This window comes from Ruditapes philippinarum, unplaced genomic scaffold (assembly GCF_026571515.1).
Source record: "Ruditapes philippinarum isolate M1 unplaced genomic scaffold, ASM2657151v2 ctg1760_1_1_1_1, whole genome shotgun sequence".
NCBI lineage: Eukaryota > Metazoa > Mollusca > Bivalvia > Venerida > Veneridae > Ruditapes > Ruditapes philippinarum.
Window position 1 is genome coordinate 115,852 of NW_026864715.1, and position 24,254 is coordinate 140,105.

Here is a 24,254-nt window from a genome sequence, read left to right on the forward strand (position 1 = left end):
TACAAATGTATCTTTTAATATTATGTCATAACATTATACATGTACCAAAAAATAAGCATACTGGTTCTAAGCAAGCTAGATAAAGAACTTTGTTATTCTGTACTTATTTTCATACAGAATTCTAGCTTTTTTGTTTAAAATTTATATGTTAAATAGCCTTTCCTCTAAAGATAATTCTAAAAGATTAAAATGATTTAAAAAGGACAAAGAGTTCTAAAAATAATATGTAAAATTTTTAAAATGTGATAAAAGGTAAAAAATTTGATAGCAAGCTATGATTTACCTGGAATAAATTAAGGTAACTAAAAAAGCTAGAAATCTTAAACATACAATAAAAAGGTTTAAATAAATAGCATCAAGTAACAAGCACTAACATCAACAAAAAGTCTAGAAAATTTAAACTGTCACTAATTCAACTATGAACAACAGCTTAAACAAGTGTATTTCACAAAAAAGTATGGCCATTTTATAGAGCAAATCTAATAAATATCTTCAACTTTCAATCTTCATGAATTTTTGCAACAAAAAGCAATTGGCCCTATCACTATAAGGTTGCAGAAAAACATGTTTCAGTCAAGTTGAATGCTCAATAACAATATCTGACAATATTTTACCACTATGTGGTCACATATTGTTCTAAACTTGCAGCCATTCTGTGCATGTGTAAACATTCAGTAACCATGGAAACAACTACCTGAGACTGACAACAATGAGACAAAACAATCACAACAACATTACCACAGATATCCCAGAATTTGTGAAACATTTCCTGCAAGCAGAGAAGTTTCAGCTTCACAAAATATTAAAAAGTCCAGCCACTAGTATCTACTAAATTTATCTTATTACTGACATTTGTGCAAAAGTTTATAATTTAGAAATAAAAGATTTTAGATTTATGCGTTAACAGAGATTTCTTAACTTTGAGAGCTTCTAAAATTATTTTTTATTTACATGTTTATTAAAGACAAGAAGAGTGGAATTTGATACCCCTGCCCCCAAACATCAGCTTTCTTTAAGAATTATAAAGCTTACTTCATGCTGGCTTTTCATTGGTCCAACATACTCTGAGTACCAGAAATATCATAGTTAACATAATCACAGTTGTTTGTGAGACATTAGTCTCTAAAATATCACAGTCTTTTATATGTAAGTTGCCATGGAAATAAACAATAAATGATAATTGTTGATGATATAAAATGGTGCTTGACAATATACATGAATTAATGGATATATACATTTTCCTTTATAATAAAGACTCAATAGTTTTATGTAATGGAGTCATTGGTATTTACATTTCTTTTTCAAAAAGGGACAGATCATTTTTGAAAATCATGGTTACCGGTATATACAGATTCCTAATGTAAATAATATAATGTCAATTTAATAAACAGGAAACTATATTTTTATATACATGTCCCTGTAGATTAATACATATTCCTAAGTTATGTACATCACACATAATTGGATCATTATCTTATTATCTATATTTAATATGGTGGCTGTTGGTGCTTTTTTGCTGCCAAGAAAAGATTTCACAAAAAATATTAAATTATCCATTTGGTTATCAGGAAATTGTGATGTAAATTTGTAAAATGTAAATTCTATGGCAACTTAATTTTATAAACAACATGCTACAAAGTTATTACATACATACATTATAATTATATACAAGTAAAGTCAGATCTGTTCTCAGCCTATCTCTTCCTTTTATCACAGTCTACAATATTCATCCATGTGTCCAATATTTGCTGCTGTTTACATTATTCAATCAAGAAGAATTTCAGTGTTCACATATCACATAATCACAAAATGTCTGTATGTGAGTATTTCTCTCCATTCACCAAGCACATATTATGTTTGTGGAACAATATAAACATTTAATATATTGAATAAAAGTGATCCAGGTGTCATTTCACACACACAACATCAATTGTTACAATACACAGAGATCTGAAAATTTTGCTGAAATAATCCCTTTTTTTCTAGAGAAAAGTAATTTAAAAAATCAAAAATCAATTGTTCTAAATAATCAATTTAAATTCAAAAATCTTCAAGGTGTTCATTAAAGTGTAATGTCATTTACTTCTGAAATACATGTATAATTATACAGTTTTCATATTAACATTCTTGTAGTAAATAACATGTATCAATGGCATTGCATTTTGCACTTGTGTCCCATAAAATAATACTAGATGTGTTATGGATATAAATGATGCTATCATACAGGGGGTGGACCATCTGTGTATTGCAACATTGGATCAAGAGATCTGCGGAAGTTATTTGCTAGAATACAACTATAGTCCTCCTCTGTCACTGGAACAAGACATGCTATTGCTAGTAGTAGAAGTAGTAGTAACTGTAATGGTAGGGCAGTGCGTAAAACTCTCATCAAAAATGGACAACAACTTGTGTCAATATCGTTGTCATCTTCGGTGTCAAGGTCATGTGGTGCGATTGAGCTGAAAACAGAGCAAACATAACACTTAAATATACAAGCATTGTCTCAGGTATATATGGTAAGTATAAAACATAATGATCAATGGAAATGTAATGATGACAGTGAAGTATGATATTTATGTAATGAAATGATTCAATGATGAAAATAAGGAAACTAGTTTGTAAATTATTAAAGTGGAAGCACTAAAATGAGTGCCTGAATTAATGTTATTAGGAGAAAATTACTGGAATTAGAAGAACATAATTATTACACAACTATTTTATAGTCTTTAAATTTATAAAATGGCAACACTGTTTACAGAAACGTCATTCATTTAATGAATTAACATTGACAAGTTTTGAGATGTCATTAAAATTGATTTTCACAGGTAAAATTACTAGTTGTTATCTAGATAACATTGCTCTGTTTCAAATGTGTAAAATCTGAATAAATGTAAAAATCATTAAATGATGTACTTAATCATGTTTTATATTAACCAATTGATTGACTCCCTCTTAACATTGATGAAGACATATCTTAGTTTAAAAAGTTGCATCATTATGAAATTCAGCTTGATTTGAGTTAAAACTTTCACAAATGGTGTTCAAATAATGTAATGAAAAGTATAACCACAAAAATGTCTTCATCCATGTTATATTTCATTGTTTCATAAATATTTTTTAATTACCACATTTTATCTGATTAATATAGCCACAATATATAAAGCAATAAAGCCCATCAACCAATTTTAAATTAAACTATCATTTTCAAGTATAATATAAATAATTATTCTGCCCTCTGTGGATTATATAATTAATCTCCAATTATATGTTTTAATGAATACACATTATTCATCTTCTATATTTTACCACATTCAATGACACATTTCATGCAAATGAAAATTTACAGACTTTAAAACTTGTCAAAGAAAATAAATATAAAATATAACCTATGATTTTATTTTATACATGCAAATATCTATATCAGATCAAGGTCAAGATGCAACAATAATGCATTTCAACAATATTTAACTTTCTAACATATTATGCTTGCAATTAATACTGATTATAACTTTAATTTCCAAATTTCATATTGGCAAATGTTTTGCCGGCCGAATGTATATAATAATAGTTATAGCTTAATTATGGAGTTAATGTAAGTGCAAGATAAGCAGCGCATGCGTTGTAGATTGAAGCCTTTTGCACTGATACCAGTTGTTACAATAAATAGTTTCCTAATAGACTTGAGGAAAATAAAAATGTAAAAAAAAAATCAGAAAAAAATATAAATTTTTTACAGGAAGAGTTCAGAAAAAAATATGTATGTGTGTTGTATAAAAACTATAAACTGGCATCGCTGCAAAAGCATGGCAACTGTTAAAAAGCCAATGAGATGATGTTAGATGATTAAAATAAATTGACAATGATTATGACAATGATGATTATTATGTGCTAATTTTACATTTATACAGAACATGATTGTCCAGAATTTACAACATGCAATTATCGATATAAATGTTCTTAAAATGTTCATCTGGTTGTAATTAACATAGGTGCATTAAACCATGTAGTCTGACAAATGCAAAATTAGCACAGTTTTTATGTATATATGATTTATTTAAATTATTTCACATATGTTTTCAGTAATCCCACTTTATTCCAAAAAGAATAAAATACAATATTATTATGATTATGCGTACTTTGACTCATGCGAATAATAAATCATAATATAACATAAACATAATACAATGTAGTTAGTTTCTAGACAGTTAACCCGGTCCAGTTGCTATGGCAACTATAAAAGTACAGAAGGAAATGTATGATCTTACGATGACAAAACATTGTGGATATCCAGAGCCAGCTAAATGGTGGAATAAATTTAGACAAAAATTAAAAGATGGTAGAGAAAATACGATTAAATTTGGAGAAGTGAGACCTTAGGCATAATATGTTCCAATGTATGTCCCAGGTGTAACACAGCTCTTTGGTAAAAGACTAGTAAGAATGATAACAGAAACAAGCTGAATATCAAAACATGATGAATGAAAACATGCATTTTGTCAAAGATGATCAAAAATATGGGAAAAAAGCTACTCTGAAATAAAAGAACTATTGATGCTAAAAGCTGTTGTAAGCAGGTCTGAAAACAGGATCAAGCAATGAATTCTGGGTAATAAAGCTGGATGATTCTGGAAACAAAATGACACTGATATGAATCATGAGTATAACAAGCTGAAATGCATTATGGGTAAAGCAGATACATAAAAATACAAGCAGTCAAGCAGTTATGAGTCAAATGTGCATTTTTATACCAAGTATAATAAAAAAAATATAATATAAGGGTGAGAACAGTAACACTGAAAACATTTTTCTCCCTGAAGATTGTAAAAAATATTTATTATATACATTATACTAATATACCAAGGATGTCATTACAAGAGTTTATTCAAATCATCATCTTATAAGCTAAGTATACGCTTCTCTCTTTTTTTAAAATAAATACACCACCTTTCTATAGAACGTAAAAAGCAATAGCCATTTAAATATATTCGTAGATATTTTCTACTAGGGTTACATTATGTAGTTAACTTTTCCCACTGTCGCTATTAAACAAACTTTATTTAAATAGTTTCAGAACAACTAGATTCATTTCCAGCATGAACTAACAATACAGTTCAGAACCTACTTTGATAATTTTCAAGAAAAGAGACCCAAAGCTGACAGAACAGACTTCAAAACAAAACAATATCTACACAAGCTGACAATATACACAAATAAAAAAAAAAATATGACATCCACATTTAACACATCCTAGTTGAAAATTTAGTTACATGCATTCTTAAACTTTTCTACCATTAATAAAAAAAAAATACAATTCATGCTGGAGAAAAAATAACCAAGTATGATCATATAAATGACGACTAATGAGAAGTGTTTTTACTATCAGACACTTGACATGTTACAAGATCTGTGATTGGGTGATAAAAATGCACCAATCAGAGCTAAGCAGCAAGCTTTTACATCCAACTGGTGATATGTAAGACCTTGGTATCAGATTTTATTTCCAGTACATATAGCTATAGAACAAGAAATTTTAACAAATACAAACATAGTAGTCTGCCCTGCCATGCTTAGGAGTGACTCAAAACCAGAAAAAATAACTTCTAAATAAAATGCCTGGAATATTTAATGTATCAAATATGAAAAAAGGCCAGTTAACCATCTGTCTTTTTTCAAGTTTAACTCTTTCTTTGATATTGTATATGACTTGAATATTCAACTTTGATTAAGTTATTATTCAGTTTAAGTTGAAAGTTTTTTTCAGAAATTCATTTATTTATTTCAAGAAAGTCAGAAAATCATATCAGAACCATATTATATTTAGACTTGTATACTTTACATACGTGCACAGTTTGTTTATAAAAGTTAAATTTGTATACTACAACTGGCAATCAATGTTATCAGACAATAATTATCTCCGTGCCCGCATGCCATCACCAATCGTATGCAGCAAATGCTTAGATCTGTCAACAAAGGCAACATTAATGATAATTGTAAAGGGGTGAGAGAAATAATTACGTGTCCATGGTTCCCGTGGCTAATTTTGGTCGTCGTACAAATAGTCGGTAAATTCCCGACAAAATTCGGCATAATCCTGATAAAAGCTGCGGACAAAAATAAGCAATGAAATGGTGATAAGTTCAAGGTTAAGATAAAACAATGACAGATCAGCATGTTATTCAGCTGCAACAGAAGATGAAAAAGACATAGGGAATGATGATTAAGGCCGTATATAAACATAGTCTGTCCAGTCAAAATACAACAAAATTATACCTTTCTTTTTACTAGAAAAGAAACAACATGATAAGAAAAAAACTAGAAACAAGATACCATTAAAGTTTTTGAATATAGTATTATATATCTTGAATGGACAGACTATTTATATCAGGCCTAACAGACTGGGTAAAGTACACAGTAATCTGGGTATTACATGTAGAGCTGAAGTCAGAGAGAATAAAGGCAAATATAAGAATTCAACAATAAAATGTTTTTACTTTTTAGAAAATACCGAATCTAAATTGCAATATGTTAGAATTGACCAACTATAAAGTTTTACTTTTATGGAAAGAATAAAAAATACTTTATATTAAATGTTTCCCTCACTCAAGGTGAAAATAATAAGAAGTCAAAAATTTAAGAATTGCTAGAGGCTATGCATATTTATGTAACGCCCTGCTAAACCAATAATGAGAGATGATGATTTTATATATCATGATGTATGGAGGTAGATAAACATCTAGCAGAAAACCTCACTCACTTCTAGCAAAAAAAATAATAATAAAAATCTTTTACGATTTTACATCTTTTCAAACTTACATAATTAATCAAGGTGTTGAAGAATAATCTGTGATTGAAAAATTAAATAAAAAAAGTGAACATTGTACACACACCATTTAATGTTGGAACAACTTAATGTACTCAAAAATTAAATTAAATCAATAACACGTCAACTTGTTACAACACAATTATATGGAAAAAAACCTTGAATTACTGAGTCAAAAACTTTACCACTTCAATAAATAAACCATTAGACAAATATTTTGTGACAATCAAATTCCTAAAATAGAAATTGTTTCCTTTCAAATAATGTAATGTTAGTCAAATATAACCTAAATTTGGTCATTAAAATATAGTTCCAGGAAAATGATTGTCACAAGAAATTACATATAACAGAACAACAGACAAATGATCCTGAAACAGAAATACAAGTGTATTACACACAGGTACATGGATGTTGGTGAAATAACAGACAAATTAATTAAATTCACACAATGTTACAAAACAGGTACATTATATATTATATTATATTACCTCGAATGATTTTACACTGCCAAAGTGACCTCTTGGCTTAGGTTTCTAGTAAAGAAACATTAATTTGTAGAGAACTTAGTCAAAACAGTTTAATTTACATATCACTAATGAATGTTGATACAAAGAACATGGAATGAAAAATATCTTGCAACGTTCAACTTATGAAAACAGAAGTAATACTAGTCAAAACTGTTTTTATTCAAAAAAATACCCTAAAATGCTGGAACCAAAAGTTAACAACTGACTGTTGGATGACTAGCTTCAAATTTTATATCTTGATAACCAAAAATTTGATAATGGAAAGATCAAAATAAAGATGTTGGACAAATTCATTTAAGAAAATATGTTGAGCTGGATAAGTCTATATATAACAGAACATATCAAGTATTTTTCATTCACATCTGTAGTAGGAATGTTTTAACATGTATTTACATAAGAAAGATCTTTCTACAGAAAATCAACAGAAGAATTATTGCTCTACTTCTATACACACGTGAAAATACTAAGTTAAGTAAGAAATGAATATACCTGTCTAGAAAGGGCAAAAGGTGACCTAGTTCTAGGTCTTGATGATGTGGATGTGTTGGTAAGTGGACGGAATGTAGGTCGGAATGGGCGTGTTGGTGTACTAGTACGTATGGCACTATCCCTGGGGCTGCTCGCTCCAGAGGAAGAAGGTGAAACACTGAGTTCAAAGCTGCGATCTGGGCTTCGAACCTAAATCATAAAATATAATCATGTAAAAGCTACACATCATCATCAATCATGTTTTCTTGTCACATTAAATAATTTCTGTATTATAAAGTTCTATATAAATTTATAATCTGATCAAAACACAAACCTTGACTACTTAAGTAAAGATTTTTAAAAACAAAAAAAACATTCTCACAAATTTCATATATTTTACTTACTTTCAAGCTAGGTGAGGACAGTAAAATACTAAATAAATGCAATATCTAATAATCTTTATATAAATACATTACTTTTGATAGTTACTAAATAGAACTTCTGTGTGGAACTTTGATAAGTTGATGTGTCGAAGTACAATGAAAGTCCCGATTCTGACCCCCCTCCCTATATATTCTTTATCAAAACAATAAATAAATATTATTATGTCAACATGAACCTATAATGTAAAATCAAAAACATACACTAGATTTTGTGTCCAGTCTAGTTTCTAGACTAGATATATACGATGAACACAGTCTGAGTAATGCTTTGAGACGGTTGGCTATTATATGCATCTTGTCCTTAGCTTGGCACATTTCTGGAGAATCTGAGTTAAGAAGTAATTGGTCTGCCGTATCTCTTAGGGACATAACTCTTGGCTGATTCTTCTCTAAATCATACTTTATGTCCTGAAGATAAAAACATTATTATAATCAGAACATTTAAAAAAATTTTTTCCTTTGTGAATGTTATTTCTTTATTTAAATGTTATATAACATCTACCTCTATTTTACTCACTGTTTCAGCTGAGATTTACTTAAATATCACATTATTATTTATAGTGATTTCAAAACAGAATGATGAAATACATGAAAGACTCTGTGAGAACTCAATTAGATATAATACAATGAAATCTAAAATAATGTTTAAATTGTAAACAAGAAATAAAAATATGTACCTGTAGCTTTTGAAGTCTGGTCCACAAAGCTGCTTCATCACTGCCCATTTTGATTGGTTCACACTGCTGTATCTTAGATTCAATTCCCTCTAACCATAGCAACAAGTCATGTATGGTATGGTGGAATTCCTGACACTGCATCAGGGCATCTTGTAATTCACCCTGAAGCTTCGTTGCCTTCGCACACACTGAATCCCATCTCCGGTTCATTTGTTTAAGTCTATCAATGAGTTGTCTCCCTTCATCTGTTGTTGGATCCACAAGTTCCCGACTAGTTAAATTAATAGATATCACCCTAGCTTTCTTTGATTCAAGCTGTACTAGAAAGTCCTGGAAATAATAAAGTTATTGGTTGTATTTATTATAAAAGACAACTGAAATCACTGTTAGAGTCACTGTTTTATTTACAAATACATGTTAATCCAATGTACATCCTTCAAATAATTACATATACAAAATTTACTCAAGACTTATGTCAGCTGTTGCCTAACATTATAATTGACACAAGTTACTTTGTATTTGTACCTTACAATAAAGTCGATACTATTGTTTACATGTTAATCATATATACACATATTTGAGTCACTTCATTATTATACATGTGAGTGATGTGTATATCATAAAATATAATATGCGAAAAAAACATCACAGTGGAAGATATTTTACAAAAGTAAGTAAAATGAAAATTCAAAGTGAACTTGTAAATACAGTGTTTAAAAAGAATGATTGCATAAAAATAACTTTCCATTCTTGTATAATATTTAACTGTTTGTTATGAATTAAAAATGCTCACAATGGATTTACAGGGCCTACATATGTATTGTTATAGTTGATGTCGATTTGTAAGTCAGTTTAAATATCAATAAGAAGCTTGATTAAATTCATTATAATCATCAATAAAACACAAAAGCTCAATTTAAGAAAAAACAACAAGAGTTGACAAAAAATTTAGAAGTTCAGTAATGCATTAATGTATGTGAGGTGTGAAAGAAACAGATAAGAAATACAAGAGGGCCATGATGGCCCTGAGGTCGCTCACCTGTATATAGGCCCCCCCCCCCCAATGTTGCAAGGCCAATTTAACCCAAGGGCTTTTATTTGCACAAACTTGGTAGACACTCATAAGAAGATGTTTCATGCTAAACATCTAAGCTCTAGCTCATTGGGCTTTTTAAAAGATTTTTTTAAAGTTTTTACTATACACATATAGTTAAAAACAATGATACCCCTGGGGCCGGGCCAGTTTTGACCCCAGGGCTTTTATTTGAACAAACTTTGTAGACACTTACTAGAAGATGTTTCATGCTTAATATCTAAACTCTAGCTATTTGAGTTTTTTCAAAGAAGATTTTAAGTTTTTGCTATACACATATAAAGAAAATCAATGACCCCCGGGGCGGGGCCAATTTTGACCCCAGGTCTTTTATTTAAACAAACTTTGTAGACACTCACTAAAAGATGTTTCATGCTTAATATCTTAACTCTAGCTATTTGGGTTTTTTCAAAGAAGATTTTTTAAGTTTTTGCTATAATACACATATAAGGAAAATCAATGACCCCCTGGGCAGTGCCAATTTTGACCCCAGGGCTTTTATTTGAACAAACTTGGTAGACACCTATTAGAACATGTTTGATGCTAAATATCTTAGCCATAGCTCTTTGAGTTCTTTAAAAGAAGATTTTTTAAGTTTTTACTATATGCATATAGGGAAAATCAATGACCCCCCCGGGCGGGGCCAATTTTGACCCCAGGGCTTTTATTTGAACAAACTTGGTAGACACTTATTAGAACATGTTTCATGCTAAATATCTTAGCTCTAACTCTTTTGGTTCTTTAAAAGAAGATTTTTCAAGTTTTTACTATATGCATATAGGGAAAATCAATGACCCCCTGGGGCGGTGCCAATTTTGACCCCAGGGCTTTTATTTGAACAAACTTGGTAGACACCTATTAGAACATGTTTGATGCTCAATATCTTAGCCATAGCTCTTTGAGTTCTTTAAAAGAAGATTTTTTAAGTTTTTACTATATGCATATAGGGAAAATCAATGACCCTCCGGGGCGGGGCCAATTTTGACCCCAGGGCTTTTATTTGAACAAACTTGATAGACACCCATTAGAACATGTTTCATGCTAAATATCTTAGCTCTAGCTCTTTGGGTTCTTTAAAAGAAGATTTTTTAACTTTTTACTATATGCATATAGGGAAAATCAATGACCCCCCGGGGCGGGGCCAATTTTGACCCCAGGGCTTTTATTTGAACAAACTTGGTAGACACTCACTAGAAGATGTTTCATGCCAAATATCTAAGCTCTAGCTCTTATGGTTTTTTAAAAGAAGATATTTAAAGTTTTTTCTTTCGGTTGCCATGGCAACCAGAGTTCTGCATGGAATTAAATTCTTTGAACAATTTTTAAAGGTGACCACCAAAGGAACATTCCTGTGAAGTTTGGATGAAATTGGCTTAGTGGTTTATGAGGAGATGTCATTTAAAGAAAAAGTTTACGGACGACGGACGGACGACGGACGGACGGACGCCGGACGAAAAGCGATCACAAAAGCTCACCCTGTCACTTTGACAGGTGAGCTAAAAACAAACAGACAGACAGATAGAAACAAAACAAACAGACAGATAGGATAAGATATTCCAAACCTCTAAAAACACAGACAGATACAGCATGGTCCATACAAATTTTTTAAGGCCATAAAATTCAAGATGAGTAAAAAGCTGTTAGAAACATCATCGATGATATTGATTAAAAATATATTTTCTTTGATTCTGAACAACTTTATAAACATTATGTCTAACAATCTTAAGTGAAGCAATGTTAAAAGTTTTCCATCAGCACACAATAAGATTTATTATAAGTTGATAAAAGAAATCAAAATTACACACAATAAACTCTGCATTAACACATAAATATACGTGCAGATACCTTTGCAAATATTTCCTGTAATAACAATCAACCAAATTTAATGGTCCAGATTTCTTTTCTTAATATACTAAGTACATACTAATCCTTAATGATACAGAGAGATAAAAATAAGTGAAATTAACTAAAAACTATACATGTCAGTTGTTTGTTTTAACGATGTAGTAAGTGTTTGAAATTCTAAAATGAATCAACTAAAATAGAAGAAGGTACCATCAAATGTTACAGTAAACTAATCTTTATATTAATCTTTCTATGAGATAACTCTTCCTTACCTTATGTTGTCTAATGATTGAGTCAAGCCTAGTGATCTCCCCTGGTAAAGTAGAATGAGATTTTTGCAGAGCCTCTGCTTCATCAAGCCATGACATCATATTCTCAAGGTCAGTACAGAACTGGTGCCAGTCTTTCCGATGTTGACTTAATCGATAATCTTTCTGTATGGCTCCAGCTTGTAACATTTCCCACCGTGATACCACAGCTGTACAGAATATATAAATATGAATATAAGATATAACTTAACTCAGAAACATTTGTTCTTTAAATTAAAAAAAACACAATTTCCTTCCTTATTTTACGCTAGTACAATTTCATAATGCCACATAACCTCTATGTTAACTGTCTTAAAATACCTTACTTTCATTTCAAAATTTTAATTCATTAAAAAAAATTCACTACAAATCATCATCCTGTAATTGCTTCAGTTTTTCACTATTGCAAGAGTGGTTAAGTTTGTATATTTCTTATTGTCAACCTTAAATACTTTGATCAACATCTTCAGTATTGTTTATTAAAGTCCTATAGGTGAGGACCTACCATCAACTTGTTTATCAGCACTAGCTATGGTATGAAGTCCTGTCTCTTCTTTCAGTAGACGATGTATACGTCGTACATCCTCGACACATTTCTCTGCTTCTGTCATACTCTGTAACTGTGAATTCAAGAAAGCAAAATACATGTATAAGTTCAAGTTAGATTAGAAAGATCTTTGAAAAAAACAAAACAAACAAAACTGAATAATACAACTATTGATTTTATTCTTAAGTACTGTACACGTTAATTACAATTATCAGACAAATGTTTAGATGCCAATGCCATAGTTGTATCTTTATTATTTAAGTTTGCTTCTATTAGAATGATCAATTCAAAGAAAATGCTTGGTATAAATTACATTGTATTAAGAAGTAAAAAACTCACATAATTCAAAGATCTATGTTCTACCCCTGGAGCTATTGGCATAGAAATGCGAAGTTGACGGTCAGCAACATCCATCTTTTCTGTAGCTTCCTCGAGGGCGTCTGCTAGTTTCTCAAGGATTTCTTCAACTTGTGCCTCCTTGCCACGATGTGTTAATTCTGACTTCATTCTGTTAAATCTTTCTTGCCTTGATGGTGAATGGCCTAAAACAAGAATTTCTTATTTAGTTTTATACATTATCATTGGAATATTAAAATCTTATTGAAATAGGAGGCACATGTATGCTTTTATAAACAAACATCTGGCATATTACAAAAAGGTTGATGATAACTGCTCATGTATGTAATTAAGAATAACATCTACTTGTCTCATATATTGTACCTTCAACGTTTTTCCCTAAAATATTATTACCATAAAAAATACAATTACCTCTGCTATCAACATAATCCTTTGCAACACGTCTTGGTGATTTTGTTCTCAATGACCTTGTTGGTGACCTTGACCTTGTTGGGGAGGATGATCCAGGTCTGCGTGACCTTGGAGATTCTGGTCTCTGCGACCTTAATGGAGCCGAATCTAAAGTATCAATTGTTCTTCTCTTGTAAGTTGGTGAAGAATGTAATGTTGAATGTGTGGCAGCTGTCACTAATGGTAACTTTTTAGGTGATGTTGATCGTGACCTAGATCTTTCTCGTAACTTTTTCAATAAAGCTCTACGTTTTTCTGGAGGACTCTCTGGTGGAGAGGATTCGAGGTAAGCTTCAATTTCTTTCATGTCCCAGTCTAATGTTAATTGTTCACCTGGTGCCAGTGTATACAATTCTCTCTCTAGACGGTCTAGATCATCACCATCAAGACGCATTCTCTCCTCAGTCTGAAAATAGTCAATAGATCAATTAATGTAATTTTGTCATACACACAACTGTTTTTGGAAAATTTACAATATTCAAACTTGAAAATGTAGGAACTCAATTCACATTTTTACATAAATTTTAAAATGCATGTTGCTAATAAATTGTTTATCTGCTAGAACCACTCTAGTCTAGAGTCTACTTTCTTGAACTAACCAACGCTGGTGTAATATGAAGAGACATGAAAATGACCCCTTAAACGGTGAATCCCTTTGTTGAGAGGCAGACACCATAATCATTAAGTCATTGCTACTCAGGAAAATTTTCTTAATACAAGCTAATCAACATTCAAAATATTTACTACACTCACCTGCATGGCAGAAAGTCTAGCATTTGTGATTGCCACCCTGTCCAGCACTTGTCTGTGGTATTGTCTGAAGGAGTCAATCTCGGCCTGTGTGGTAATAGCATCTGTGCTATCACCTTTCTGTATCAGGAACAAGGCAGCTTCATCTAGGAAATCAAACTTTCTTGCTCTTGAATCTATTTCATCTTGAATTCTCTGAAATTTGTAAAGACAAATTGTTTGATATTCAAACAATGTATTTATCAAATGAAAAAACATAAACCAGAAAACAAACCAAGAATCTTATTGATACAGAAAGAAATACTCAATAAAATTTTATGCAGACCTATTATTTCAAAAACAGCCTAGTCTTATCTTGAAATCCAACTTCCACAAACATGTGTGAAGCTTTCTTAATTGAAAACTATTCAAAGAAGCTTACAAACTTTGTTTAACAAACTAACCAACAAAGAAATAAAGGCAAATCTGAAAATCATATTGCCTGAAGGGAAAGAGTGTTTATATTTTACCTGCATTTCTCTTAATTTTGTTTTTACATCCATTGAGGAAAGATGTTCAATATTGGTCAACTGCATGTCAATCTCTGTTAACCATTTTAATAATGAGTCTTTTGTCTGTTTGAAATCATCTCTAATACTTGAGGAATGTCGAATTTCACGCAGGTTTGTTGACATTTTACCCTGCATTCTATCCCAGCGATCATTGGCATCCTGCATCATTGTTTTCAAAGTACCAGCAGAGTCTGTACGACCTTCTCTTGCTAGACGTCGATACTGGCGATTAATGTTCTCCAATTTACTCAGATTTTCATGAATCTTTCTCTGGACAGACTGAAATATTACATTTCATTGTTAATATTTATGTCAACATGTTAATATTTAATTATCAAATATAATATCTGAGATATATATAATATATATATAAATATACCTTAAAACTGTGCTATTTCTGAATTTTCATTTAATGATGTACACCATTCGCTGTATTTGTGGTATGCTAATGATACCGTGACATTTATATCAAACAATTAAACAATTCTATATCTTATCAACATAAAAATGAAATATCATGGAATTAATGATGAATATGGAAAGAAATGTGTAAATTCTAAAAGACAACATACCTCACATCTACTGTACTCTTCACTAGATGTGCTCACATTTAATTGGTCAGCTGCGACATCAGTGACCTCCGACTCCATACCCTTGAGCCAATCACCAAAGTCTCTACAATCATCTATCAATTTCTGCCACAGTTGCCATGTCTCCTCAATCCTTAAAAAATATTTAAGTATAATATTGATAAATAAAAAATTTGATTCAATTAAATGAATATTCAGTATTCACTAGAAAAAACCTCTTTGTTTACAAATTGAATTAACATAGAACAAAATCATACAGAAGTACTTGGTTAGCACATTTGGTTTTCATTTCACTGTAATTATTATAAAATGATGCTTATGTTGTTTACTTGATGTAAACCTAAGATGGAAATAAAAAGTTTGAAAGTTGAAATTTTTCTGGAAAACAAAAATACTCAGATACCCTTGACAATAATAAACATGTATATAGGCACTTGATAACTAAATTAGAATACAAACATTTTTGTATTGTATTCTCACCTAGTTCTTTGCTCTGGAGCAAGTTGACAAATTCCCCTCCAGCGTCTCTCAAGATTCTTCATGGCAGTTTGAAGTCCATTAAATTCTACATCAGTAGGACAGGCATCAGAGTCATGCAGTAAGACCTCACATAGGTTCAGTACAGACCCAACACCTGGACTGTGACGCTCTATATCATGCTGCAACTCCTGTAAACGGAACATAAGCTAATAAATACAACATACTTTAAATTCTTTTATGCAGCATTTATTACACATTCAACAGTCTAACCATTTAAGTACACATAATCAAAATTTAGGTACAGTCCGACCCCGGTTATTCGACAACCCTTTATTCGAATACCCGGCATTATCCGAAGTAGATCGGCGGTCCCGTTTTTATCTCTATATAAATCAATATAAATACGAGCGTATTATTCGAAATGCATTATCCGAATACCTCCTATTTTTCGAAGTAAAATTTCGGTCCCGATTATACAATTATGAAAGAATTTCACACCTATTATTCGAAGCCAGCCTAATTATCATTCGAAGTCAGACTAATTGGCGCAGATCCACTCGCTGACCGGTCGACTTGTGAAAAATATCAACAGTCATGCGTGTATTTAGACAATCGTGATAATAACTCTTTGTATGTTCTTTAATCAACTTTAATTACCGAAAATGAAAAGCAATGCACCGTGTCCGATTGTGTAACTGTTATTGCTTGAAGATGACAGCAATAATTTTCATACATACCGTATAGGTAAATTTGTCAAAACATCCAAAACATTTTTTTCATTAATTGTAACGCTACATAAGAGCCTTTTTCCTAATCTAAAATGCCAGTAGTGACAACACGGCCATTATCAAGGCTTTGCGCGAAACGAAACGATACATAATCTGGAATAAAATGCAAGTATTTATGTGTTCAATGTCAATACAATAATTTTTACGCATCTTTTCTTTAATATTTATTTTTCTCAATTGATTACAGGAAGTAAGTGTGTTGTAAACGGTAGTTTTGCTATGATTGGTCAAAGTGGAGTAGTTTTCGTCTATCACAATATTCCGATTTCGATTATTCGAACCCATCGATTATTCGAAGTAAATATTCAGTCCCAGGAACTTCGAATAAACGGGGTTGGACTGTATATTTAAATATAACAAGAGCTGTTGGTAGGACAGCAACGCTCGACTATTCTTAGTGCTTGATAGTAAAAAAAGCCTTGATTAAAAGGTAAAATTTTCTAAGAAAAGAAAAAGACAAAATTTTTCTTTAAATCCATATTACAGTTATAGGCCTTGGAGAGAATCCTATTATGCTCTCAAAGAAGAGTATAAAATTTCAACATGTTTCAAAGCCTTATGTCAATGAATTTTGAAAATATTTGAGGTATTACAAAAACTTTAACGTAAATTCTTAGTCGAAAAAGGGGCATAATTCTGTCAAAATGCTTGATAAAGTTACCTCCTCCTGTCTACATGTAGGGGTCATGATGGTGAATAAGTGTGCAAAGTTTCAAAGCCATATGTCAATGGACTTTGAAAATATTTGAGGTATTGCAAAAACTTTACCTTAACCTTTTCCCTTATAATTATAAGCGTGTTTCAACGGCTTTTTGCCCCCCCCCCCTTTTTGAGGCCTCAAACAGTGAAAAAATGCCCTATTTAGGCCCCAAACACTGTTTTTCCTTTGAGAAATGTTGTTAAAAAAAGTGACCACTTTTTTGGCGCCGTCCCCCATCCAAATATTACATCAGGGGGTTGCCAGAAGGGGAATGTGCCCCAAGAATCTCCAAGAAAATTTTGGACATGTGACAGGCTAAAAATGGCCTCAGGTCGATCTTAGGGTAACTAGTAACCGACGCTGAAAAGCCTTTAACTCTATCTCAATTCATTGAGAAGTTGCAGCACTTTGAAATCAGTTTTGATGGAAAAAAACAATGCAAAATAGTGATTTTTGGCAATTTTGGACATCCCCCCGCTGCCATGGTAACAGGAAATTTACCATTGAGCATGCTGTTACAGAGGCTATGGTGTAGTCAACATTTGTGCCAAGTTTCATTAGTATTGAAGCATTTTTCACAGTTTCATAGCAGTTTCATAGCAGTTTGAACTTGTTACAGGAGGCTTTTCAATGAAAACGGCCATTTTTCGCAATATGCTCATGGGGTAAAAGGTTAAATACTAAGTTGAAAAAGGGGCATAATTCTGTAAAAATGCTTGATAGAGTTACCTCCTCCGGTCTATATGTTAAGGTCATGATGGTGAACAAGTGTGCAAAGTTTCAAAGCCATATGTCAATGGACTTTGAAAATATTTCAGGTATTACAAAAACTTTAACATAAATTCTAAGTCGAAAAAGGGGCATAATTCTGTCAAAATGCTTGAAAGAGTTACCTTCTCCGGTCTACAGGTTGAGGTCATGATGGTTAACAAGTATGCAAAGTTTCAAAGCCATATGTCAATGGACTTTGAAAATATTTGAGGTATTACAAAAACTTTAACGTAAATTCTAAGTCGAATAAGGGGCATAATTCTGTCCAAATGCTTGATAGAGTTACCTCCTCCTGTCTACAGGTTGGGGTAATGAAGGTGAACAAGTGTGCAAAGTTTCAAAGCCATATGTCAATGGACTTTGAAAATATTTGAGGTATTACAAAAACTTTAACGTAAATTCTAAGTCGAATAAGGGGCATAATTCTGTCCAAATGCTTGATAGAGTTACCTCCTCCTGTCTACAGGTTGGGGTAATGAAGGTGAACAAGTGTGCAAAGTTTCAAAGCCATAATGGACTTTGAAAATATTTAAACTATTACAAAAACTTTAACATAAGTGGTTACGCCGATGCAGACGCCGACGCAGACGCTCGGGTGACTACAATAGCTCTACTTATTCTTATCGAATAGTTGAGCTAAAAAGTAATCTTACACTTTGAAGTTGTAGTTTTTTCTGTATTTCCTTTCTATCACAGTCTTGGTATATAATTGGTGCTGATATATTATCCTCCATATTGGCTAGCCATTTACGTAGATTACTCATGCTTACATCAAGTTGTTGTACAGCCAATAGGGTCTCCTGTAACTTTCGTTCCCTGAATTAAAAATAGTGTTCAAATATGTAAATAAGTTTCCAGTAGGACATTTTTATACTTTATTTAGTTATAGCTACAAGATGGTCAGGAGAAAATCAGAAGAGAATTTGGAGTTAAAAACATTTAATATTGTCTCCATGTGATGTTTAGCAGAGTCAATTCAAAAAAACATTTTTTTGGTCAGGTTTGCGGTACACCAACCCTGTAAAGGTATAATAGCAACTTTCCAGCTTCAATGTTTGAAGATTACCTCAGGTACACTTCAGACAAAGCAGGCGAGCTTAAAACCAACAAATATTTCGTTATAATCGTGAAAAAAATGTAAACATTAAAGCCATATAAAACAAACTTGTTGAAAATTACCTGAACTGTATAACAGCTTTGAGATGTTCCCATTTATCTTCCAATCTGATCACTTTCTGTTCTATATCACTGGCTCTCACCTCACTGCTCACCTTCATAAGGGCATGACCTTGACTTACAAGATCATTCTTCGTCTTTTCTTTGTCTGCCATTTCATTCTTAAAGTCCTGTGATTCAAAAAAATAACAGAGTAAATTTTCATTTACATCAGATTTTAGTAAAATAAATCCTTGAATTTTTTATTTGCTCAATTGTTATATCACAAAACTGTTTGATTCATCATCTACATATATATTATATATACTTTTAAAGTTTTCATCTAATTCTTTGTACTTTATATAAATCTTTTGTACTCTACATTGCTAAAATTGTAGAAAATATAATTATGAAGATACTGACGGACAAAGTTATAATAGCAAATCAACAACTGAAATGTTAGTAATCATATATCAACTTGGAAATAAGAAACAAAGACCCATATTCATCAAAGCTTAAATTTAGTAGTTTAAAATGTCCCAAAATATCTTGTAGATATTTTAAATGCTTAAATTTGATACAAACCTTTTCCATTCTGTTGAGAAGATCCTCGATATGGAAGTCTTTACTTGAGATAACCTTGACTTCCATTCTGTCTATCCAATCACAAAGATCCTTAAATTTCTGACTGAAGTTAGACCAGCGGAACATTGTGTCATCAATACGTTGTGCACGTAGACTGGCTTGGTTACGTAATTCATCCCACTGTTTGTTCAGCAGACGGATTCTCTGGTGAAGGACATTCAGGTCCTCAGGTTCGATAGTTTTGGACAGTGACGTCTCAAGGGCAAGAAGTGACTGGCGTTTTGGTTCCGCATTAGCAAAGGCAACTTCAATATCCTGAAATGCAATGTACGAAATTCATCAAATATTCAACCAGGACATTAACAAGAGCTGTCCGTAAGACAGCGCGCTCGACTTTTTTAGTGCTTGCCTATAATACAAAACATTGACAGTTAAGGGCCATAATTCAAATAAAATCTTTGACAGAATTACCTTCTCCTGGACATGTTTGGGAATCATGATTGTAAACAAGTATTCCAACTTTCAAATTAATATCTCAAACAGTTCAGTCAAAAAGTGGACTGGTACTAAAAACTTAACCAAGATTCTAAGTCGATAAAAGGCCTTAATTTTTAAAACAAATCCTTGACAGAGTTACCTTCTCTTGCGTACAGATGGGGTAATGATGTGAAATAGCATTAAAAGTTTCAAAGCAATATCTCAAAGGGTTAAGGCAATAAGTGGATTTTACCCATATTCAATGTATTTTCTAAGTCAAAAAGGGGCATAATTCTGTCAAAAAACCTTGACAGAGTTATGTCCTCTTGTCTGTTGATGAAGGTCGTGATGGTAAACAAGTATGGTCAGTTTCAAAGCAATACCTCCAATGGTTTTGAAATAAGTGAGGTGGTACAAAAAACTTAACCAAGCTCAATACACTTTCTAAGTCAAAAAAGGGCCATAATTCTGTCAAAAACCTTGACAGAGTTATGTACTCTTGTCTGTAGATGGAGGTTATGATGGTGAACAAGTATGGTAAGTTTCAAAGCCATACTTGTAATACTTCTGAAATAAAGTGGGGTGGTACGAAAAACTTAACCAAGGTGTGACGCCGACGCCGACGCCGGGGCGAGTAGGATAGCTCCCCTTTTCATAGAAAAGTCGAGCTAAAAATGTTGTCATCTGCTAAATAATATTATTGATTTTTTTCTAAAATGTCATTCAGTATTACCTTTGAAAAAAGAAATAAAGATGTCTCTAATGAACTCATTTTACTTACTTTGCATTTATGCATATCTGCTTGCAGCTCTTCATAAGCATGTGGAAGTGATCCTGTCAGGGATTTTCTGGTGTCCTTTAACCAGGTCAGTATTTCCTCAATATCGTCCTCACATTCCCGCCATTGTTTGAGGACACCTTCCAATTTCTCTCTCTCACCATCCAGCTTAACAAATATCTGGTGCCAGTGTTGCTGTACTTGTGCCATGCTGACCTTGATTTCCTCCTGTGCCTTGTTGTCAGCTCTCTGCAACAGTTGTTTCCCTTGGGTGTTCATGTTCTTGAAGAGGTCTTCTTGTAGTTTAAATTCATTTTGAGTGTTCTGGTGATTAAAATAAAAAACAAATATATAATACTTCTTGAACAACATAAATATCATTTCATAACAAGGAAAGACTTCAATGTCATACTGCAAACCCACCCTAGAAACATTTTATTTTTCAATAAATTTATCATTTTAATGCTCCTCTACATTTCCGCAATAATTTATTAGCAATAAATAGGCATATAAATTATCAGTCACAAAGATAACATCAGCAATCTGTGAAAAAAAGATCACTACTTAAAGAGATGTCACATAGTGATTTTGTAATATTTTTTTTTACCTTTGCCTTCTCAACAAGATTTTTCACTTTCTGTAAAGAGGCAGTGTCAAAGTTGAAGACAAGAAGGACCTCCTCCTTCTCCTTCAGCCATTCTCTCAACTTCTCTGACATATCATTAAAGCTCTGCCATTGTTTGATAGTGGAATCTATGATAGCCTTTCTCTGATTGGCTCTCCTGTTTACACTCTGCCACTGATTAGCCAATAGTATAAGCTTTTGCTGGAACTCATCCTTGTTTTCAATGTCACCTTCATTCATCATTGTCTGACCATCACTGATAATGGCGTGAAGAATTTGTTGTCTGCTGTATGACTCAGCCTCAAATTTCTTAAAAGACAAAATAAATGTGATTTGTAAAAAAATATCCAATCTTGTAGATCACTGAACATTTAAGATAAATAAAATAAAGACCCAGGAGTAAGAAATCCAGATATATCTTTTTAAATCAAAATATCTAGTTTTATCCAACATGTTTATTCAATTGTAAGAGAGTTTATTTTGGTGTCATTAAAATACAAGTCTCTAAAGCAGAAGTGATAAATAAAAGCAATACATAAAGTATATTCTCACCTCACATTTCTTCTGTTGTGCTAACAAATCTATCAAATTTCCAGCAATTTCAGTAGAAAGGTCAGCCTCAGTTTGAGCCAGGAATGTCATCCAGGTGTCACATTTAGACTGGAAATCTTGTTGAATCAAAAGCATTCCCTGGAGGGTTTTACACCTTTCTTTTGTTTCAGCAAAAAGTTCATGCCATTTATGATTCAAATCCTGCAAATCAGCTGCTGCGGTCTCATTCAGTGCTAGCCTGTAACCAAGGTCATTTAGTGCATCAAGGTTAGCAGAATTGTCATTAAACTGTACACAAAGTTCCTTAAGGTGTTCTAAACGGTCACCAAGAGCTTTTTCATCTGCTGATCTGTTTGGGTCTTCCATACCCAGAATTCTTTGGGCCTGAGAAACAAAAGCTTTCACATTATCAAAGGCTTCTTGGAATCTCCTCTGCTGGGACATGTCTCCTTGTAAACTCTGAACATGTTTTGCAAGCTTTTGTCGTAGTGTTAGCAGGCGCTGCTCAAGTCCTGAGAGTTTTGAGGTGATGTTAACTATTGATGATGGATCCATGTTCTTAGTGACATCTTCACCCATTCTGTACAAGTTGGCAAGTTGTGACTGGAAATGATCAAGGTCTCTCTGTAGTGTCTGAAAAAGAAGTTCAGATTAATAAGTGTGCAATTTAATACATCTCACAATAAAAAAGGTAAGTATAACAACATTACTTGAATTATACAATAGAATAATATAACTTGAATATATAACTTAAACTCTACACTTTTCATGAATGATTAAACAGAAATATGTTCCTACCTGACAATTTTTAAGGTTTGCATCCCTCCTTGTTCTTGGTTCCTTTCCATACACTAATTCATCACACAACTTATCCTTGGCATCAAGCCAAGTTTTAGCTGTGTTGTATTCATCCTCATAACTCAACCATTCTTGTAAACAGGCTCGGAACATTTCTGTCCTGGCACGTAACTCATTAAACACTTCCTGCCATCTTTTCTGTATGTCTGACTGTGTCTTCTTGATCTCTTGTCTAGTTGATGGCTCACATACTTGAGATAAACGGTTTGCAAGATTGGAAAATTTCTCGAAGCGAGAAACATGTCTTTCCATGTCACCCATTAAACCCTAAAATACATGATATAAATGATTCATTACAGCAGGCACATTAATCTCATAAGACTTAACATTTGATACCATGTTTCTATAGTAAACTATTGTAGTATCAATCTTCTCTTAATATGTACCTAGGAGATCATGTAATGAGCAAACCTCTAATTTTTCAACCTGTATTTTGAGTGCTGCTATGTCACCACCAAAGACTATTGCAATTTTATAGTATCAATATTTCCTTAATATGTACAGAAATGATCATGTAATGAGCCTACCTCTAATTTTTCGACCTGTATTTTGAGTGTTGCTATGTCACCACCAATGAGGTTATAACGTTGTAGACAGTACTCTGTTTCTGCCAGCGTCTGGTTTACAACCTGCAACTCACCATGGAAACTGTCCCATTGTGCCAAAATATCCTCCAATAACTTATGAACCTTTACAAATAAAGACAATACATAATAAAGATGCTGCCTATCTCATATGACTATGTATAAATGTACTTCTAAAGTTATATAAATGTTGCAAAACTTTAAATATATATGTGCATGTTTCTTCTTTGCTACTTATATTTGATCTCCTATCTAAACGATAGAGTAAAAGAATATCTGCTAACTTATAACACAAATAAATTATCAGTCAAGAGAGAATGAGACACTATTCAATAAATTCAGGTCACAAAAGTATACAATAAATCAAAGTGGGTTTCTAATATGATACAAGTATAATGGTTTTAGACGGTGATATTCTTACGCCCTGATTTGAACATTGACATCAAGTTTTTCCTTAATGTTCATCAACATTTAA

At 32.3% G+C, this 24,254-nt stretch overlaps 1 protein-coding gene across 6 annotated transcripts; it reads right to left on the bottom strand.

Moving 5' to 3' along the window:
* On the bottom strand, positions 1-23,880 carry LOC132726610 (nesprin-1-like). 6 transcript variants are annotated; one of them, XM_060711947.1, is made up of 22 exons: positions 23,723-23,880; positions 23,136-23,462; positions 22,338-22,970; positions 21,768-22,094; positions 21,164-21,484; positions 19,906-20,220; positions 19,345-19,511; positions 18,819-18,981; positions 15,907-16,094; positions 15,409-15,559; positions 14,795-15,115; positions 14,289-14,480; positions 13,497-13,941; positions 13,068-13,270; positions 12,687-12,801; positions 12,146-12,351; positions 11,874-11,888; positions 8,936-9,265; positions 8,460-8,666; positions 7,837-8,025; positions 4,266-4,297; positions 1-2,459 (listed from the first exon to the last, which is right to left on the bottom strand). In XM_060711947.1, exons 2-22 carry the CDS (start codon positions 23,454-23,456, stop codon positions 2,219-2,221), a joined length of 5,082 nt encoding a protein of 1,693 aa, XP_060567930.1. In that variant the 5' UTR covers positions 23,457-23,462; positions 23,723-23,880; the 3' UTR covers positions 1-2,218. The 6 variants fall into 6 exon arrangements, with proteins under 6 accessions (XP_060567930.1, XP_060567928.1, XP_060567929.1 ...); XM_060711945.1 differs by lacking the exon at positions 4,266-4,297 and adding an exon at positions 6,016-6,101; XM_060711948.1 differs by lacking the exon at positions 4,266-4,297 and adding an exon at positions 7,309-7,353 and having other exon boundaries at positions 2,299-2,459.
* Between the last annotated feature and the right edge of the window lie 374 nt (positions 23,881-24,254).